The 5,521-nt window shown below is 28.2% G+C and overlaps 1 protein-coding gene across 1 annotated transcript; it reads left to right on the top strand.

The window, feature by feature from the left end:
- Positions 1–271: 271 nt before the first annotated feature.
- On the top strand, positions 272–1,662 carry LOC113851381 (transcription factor SCREAM2-like). The gene is made up of 4 exons (XM_027481845.1): positions 272–349; positions 492–617; positions 797–967; positions 1,588–1,662. Exons 1-4 carry the CDS (start codon positions 272–274, stop codon positions 1,660–1,662), a joined length of 450 nt encoding a protein of 149 aa, XP_027337646.1.
- The last annotated feature ends 3,859 nt before the right edge of the window (positions 1,663–5,521 follow it).

Below are 5,521 nucleotides of genomic sequence, written 5' to 3' on the forward strand. Positions count from 1 at the left end.
CGGTATCAGTTTGCATATATTATATTTTTTCTTCAGACATAGCATATACGGTGAGGCCAATTTCGTAATTCAATTTTGACGAGCATAATTTGTTGTGGGGGATATGTAGGTAGTCGTCAAGGAAACAAACAAGAGATCACAAATATTATTTACACCCACCTTTCCTATATAAAATAAAATCTCCTAAGCCGCAGATGGGAAAGGGAAGGAAGGCATCGAGAAACCGAAGGGAGAGGCAACAAAAATCAATTAGAGGAAAGTTTGAAGAAGCATGGATTCTAGGCGGCGTAAAAAAGCAGCTATGCAACACAAATTGCAACAACTTCGATCAGTCACGAATTCTAGTGCTGTGCGTGATTGACTCAGTACACTGATTATAATATGATGCATATTCACCTCGGCTTTCAATGCTGCTTCAGCTTAAATCAAGAAATTCATTGTTATTTGACATATCTTTTTTGTGTTTTATTTTTTTTTTGTTTATCTGGCAGGTGAACAAAGCCTCAATTATTGTGGATGCCACCAGATACATAGAAGAGCTGAAGCAAAAAGTGGAGGGATTCAGCTCAGAGCTTGGAATCGCTGAATCATCATCCTCCCATGACGAATTGCCCATGGTGCTTATTGTTTTTATACGTTTTTTTTATTTATTTAATAGTCAAAGAAGTTTAAATAAAAGAACATAAGAGGGATTCCTACCCATGTAGATAGATCAGTTACGTGAGTTACATATATGTTTTTAGATTGTAATACAACGCATATTTAATTCTTTCTATATTTTGTAAAATTTTCTTAGGTCACCGTAGAAACCCTAGAAAGGGGTTTCCTCATTAATGTGTTTTCAGAAAGAAATTGCCCCGGTATGCTTGTGGCAATACTTGACGCCTTCGAAGAACTGGGACTTGATGTGCTTGACGCTAGGGTTTCTTGTGAAGACACTTTCCAGCTAGAAGCTGTTGGAGGAGAAGTAAGAAATTAATAGTCTTGGACATACATGATCTAATTCCTTTTTATCTTAATTAATATGTATATTTTGTTCTTCCTTCGTTTGACCTTTTCAATTATTTTGATCGTCTAAAATCAGGTCGCAATTATTGGCTGAAATACAAGCACTTTGTGAAACTTTTCTACTTATATTCTATATTCCTTTTTCAGTTTCTTAATATATATACACTTGTTCTTTTTCTTTTTCTTTTTCTTCATTTCTATATAATTTTAATTGTCCAAAATCATTTCACAATTCTCGGCTTAACTAATGGGATTAAATTAATATGTGAAACTCATACAATATTTAGTAGATATCGTCCCACATAAAAATAGTAAATTCGGGAGAGAAAAAATCACGCGTGGGTTGTACAATTTTGGTTTGAACGACATATCTAAAATTCTTGCTTCAAAGTCCAAAGTACTGACATAATTATGAGTGTGGCTCCCATATATTGATTCGTTTAACCGTGAAACTTGCATGGGCTGTGACATTATCCACTTTTTGTCATGGAATTAACTGATTAATTGAATGATGCAGCTGAAAATCATCTCATGATTTTAATATCAATGTAACACTGAAAAATCCTGTTTGTTTTGCAGAGTCAAGAGAACGAGAGCATCGACGCGCAAGTGGTGAAGCAAGCAGTGCTGCAAGCAATCAAAAACATGGAATAATGGAAGCACACATATGCTAAGAAGAAAGTGCCTCATGCGTTCTTTTTTCAAAATCTTTGTATTAAATATAAAAATTACGTATCCAAGAAGGGAGAGAATTTAAGTGTGATACTATATTCTGCCAAAATGTAAAGTACGGCCTCCTCAGTGACCCTTACATTACATGTGATGTGGCTTTCAGCAGTTTCTTCGTTTGTGGGAAAGAATGAATGGACAGGGATCGTCCAGGTTAATCAGAACATTGGTAATGGCATTCATATTTTTATTTTTATTTTTTATAATTTTAGACTCTTGGTTTATCAAGAAGTTGCTTATTTTGAGAACAGGAAATAATAATAACAAGATAATATTCTTTCCTTAAAAAATATACACATTATTAATTTAAGAAACATTTGACAAAAAAATTATAAGTAATCTATCAAAATAATTTATAATTCTTATAATTTTTTAAATTTATTTTAATACTTTTTATATAATTTATTAAAATAAGTTATTCTTAACTTATTTTAATAAATTTTACGGTTAATTTTATATTATAAACAAATCATAAAAGAATTTATCAAATAAATACTTAATTAATTACGTTATATATGCGTCCAAACACATTCTTAATCTCTTGTAAACTTTACATCAATTTATTCTAGTATTAGTGACAAGTTGAGTCTAACCTTATGTTTTTAGTTCGGCAGGATGAGAGAACAAATTGAACTAAAGAAACATTAAAAAAAAAAAAAGAGTTGATATTTTGTTTTTAATAAATAAAGCATAACAAATAAGTTAATATTTCTTAAGTGGCGAATGACGCTTTGAATTTTCGTTAATCAGTAGCATAATCCACTATTTAATGTCCGAATTTTTTCGGGCAAAATTTTCTCCAATGAAAAATATTAAAACAAACTGTATTAATAAAGTTGTAATCTCCAATAATTTAGTGCTCACATCCATTTAGTCCAACATTGTTAACTAAAATCTAACATAACATCAAAGTATTTGAAATATTTTAGTTTTAAGAATTTTAATGTAAGTTTCAAATATTTAAATTTCACAATTGGCTCCATATTCTAAATGTAATATTTAAATATTACATGGTTTTAGTTTAATACCTTTCTTTGACGTTAATATATGCTTAAATACGTTAGTAATATGCTGAAATTCGCTATATTCTATAAGCGATGGAATTGCCTTTTTACTATAAAAACTATAAACACTGATGTAATAATTATTAGGAAATTAGTATATTAGTCTCGAATATTATACATAAAGATCTAACTAAGTTAATTATAATGGAGCAAGAGAAATCAAACTATGTCTTAGAGCATATATGTAGTCGGAAGCAGAATGAGAGAAATGCAATAGAGCGCTCCAAGTTAGTGATGCATTACGACGTTATGTTTTGATTTTATGTTTTCTAGCGTATTCTTACTTTCTTTAATTACTCTAATTTAACTTATAACCAAAAGCATTCATAAGGAAAAAAAAAGTATTCATAAAAAACTTATAACCAACTAATAATTGGCCCAAATACTTTTAGGGTGTATGTCTTAAATAAAATTGATACGAATTAAACATATATAAAACACTATTTAAATTAATTCAATTTTTTAAAAGGTTTTGTCAGTGAGTCAATTGTAAAAAAAAAAATAGTGGAAATGTTTGTTTAATACTAATTTTGATTTGAAAGCTTTTAAACTATAAAGGGGAATGATTTATAATATTTTGTGAAAATTTGATAAGCTTATGTTTTTTCAGTTTTTCTTAAGAGGTTTCTTTAACAATATTTCTTAATATTCTTTTTATTATTATTATTTATTTATTTTTCTCCCCAAACTCTCAAACAAACTTATTGGATTCGTAAAAAAAGTACTAGATAAAATTATTATTGTCCATAATTTTGCATTATTATTGGCCGATTCAATTAAGGTATAAATTTAATTTGATTATAATTTGTGATTGATTATGATATGTTTTTATTTATTTAAAATTTTTATTATTAGAATTAGTATTCTATCGTGTATTACTATTTTTTTTTATTACATGCATTTGTTATTACTATAATTTGTTTCTTATTATTTTATATTTATTACTTTTCTTATAAATAAAAAGTTACGTGATTCAAAGTAATTAAGTTAAATTAAATTAGAGTATTTTTTTACATTGTGAAAGTTTTTTTTTTTAATTATCGACTAAAGAACTAATTCAATTAAGTTAAATTAAATTAGCATGACACCAATGTCTTTTCTTAAATCTGAATGTTAAAATGATTTAACTGTTTATTTTTCCTATAAAAAATATACCCAATTAAACTAGTTATCACTCAAACATATACCTCAAAAACCATGCAGACTTTTTGGGTGACTAGGAAGATTATGGATAGAGTTGTAATAACTAATGAGGTTATGTTCATTTTGGAAAAAGGGTGGACGAACCATTCTATCATGAAAGTGAAATACGGAATCTGATTCAGTTAGTGCAATTCAGGAAAAAGATTATCTTTGCTTATAGGTTGAACATAATTATATGAAAATATCTCATTTTACAATTATCACACACTTTTATTTGGTGAGCTATGTAACACTCATAAGGCAAACAACATGGTATTTTTCTTTTAATCATCTTGAGATCCTTATATGGGCCAACCCAAGAAAGTTGTCAATGTAGAAATTTATTATTGACAAAATGTTTGGTAGGTTGACCCATTAAGAAAAAAACACTTCTCTTTAAGTGGTCACACCATTTGACAAAAAAAAAAAAAATAGTCACACCATTCTTCTAAAGTTGAAACTTTGTTTCTTATCTTTATATATTGTCTCTTTCTTTAAAGTTTCTAAACTATCATCTAAACACTCACAGGGACCCATAGGGTTTTTCTCATGAGGAAGATGAGAGTAAGCTAACTAGAATAATATTGTGCACATGGTGTAAACCAAAAGAATGGGTTAGGGGAGGAAATTTGATATGACTTATTAACAGGGTATTTAACATTTCAGAAAGTGAAAATGCTTTGGTAAATGAGGTGGAAGAGTGAAAGAAGGTCATGTAACTTGAAATGGAGGCGAGGTTTGTCAGGTGGAAAAAGTCAATATATATTAATGATTTTGTAGATCTCATTAATATTGTTTCTTTTAGGTTCAATCAAGCATCTTCTTGGAGATGAAAACATGACCTTTTGAAGGTTTCTTTAACAAAGTCAGCTTACATTATTTTACAAGAGGATAATTCAGTCATTGACATGCTTTCTTAGATAATTTTGTCGTCATCTTGTATCCTTGAAAGTTATTTGAGCTTGTACATGGACTTTAATGGATGGCAATCAACCTTACAAGAAAGGGATGTAATTCATGGAACATTTTTTCTAATTAATTGCATCCTTTATAAAGTTTGCAAAGGAATCATTGGAACACTTATTTTCATCTTACAAGTTTTCGCACTCAATGTGGAAACAATGCTACTTGTGGCTTATAATTGACATACAAGATTCTTGTAGTATTTTATCATTTTTAAACCAAAATTGGTTCACTTTTTCACTCAATTTTTATTACTCTAATATGAAACTTGTTCATGCATATTACTTGATAAAAACTGAGTAAAGAGGAGTAACTGTGAATATCAAAATTTTGATTTTGAAATTTTTGATTTTAAAAAGATCTGAATTTTAATATTACAAAAAGGGAATAGAAACAAAGTATTTTAAGAAAAAAATAAAAATTTATCTTAATAAAATAAGAAAAATTCAAAATTAATTCTCAAAAGGAAAATGAAATATTAAAAATAATTAAACTCTTAAATCAATGTTACTTTATACATAAAAAGAAAATTTTTTAGATTTTTGACATTTTATGAAAACCCTAACAATAAAAGG

The sequence above is a fragment of the Abrus precatorius genome, unplaced genomic scaffold, assembly GCF_003935025.1.
Source record: "Abrus precatorius isolate BTA unplaced genomic scaffold, Abrus_2018 Scaffold9, whole genome shotgun sequence".
In the NCBI taxonomy this organism is placed as follows: Eukaryota; Viridiplantae; Streptophyta; class Magnoliopsida; order Fabales; family Fabaceae; genus Abrus; species Abrus precatorius.

What these genes read in the sequence shown, in the direction of transcription:
- LOC113851381 (XM_027481845.1), top strand. Translation starts at nt 272, where the DNA reads ATGGATTCTAGGCGGCGTAAAAAAGCAGCTATGCAACACAAATTGCAA. An exon ending in CCCATGACGAATTGCCCATG is followed by an intron (nt 618 to 796) that starts GTGCTTATTGTT and finishes AAATTTTCTTAG; the next exon opens with GTCACCGTAGAAACCCTAGA. An exon ending in TAGAAGCTGTTGGAGGAGAA is followed by an intron (nt 968 to 1,587) that starts GTAAGAAATTAA and finishes TTTGTTTTGCAG; the next exon opens with AGTCAAGAGAACGAGAGCAT.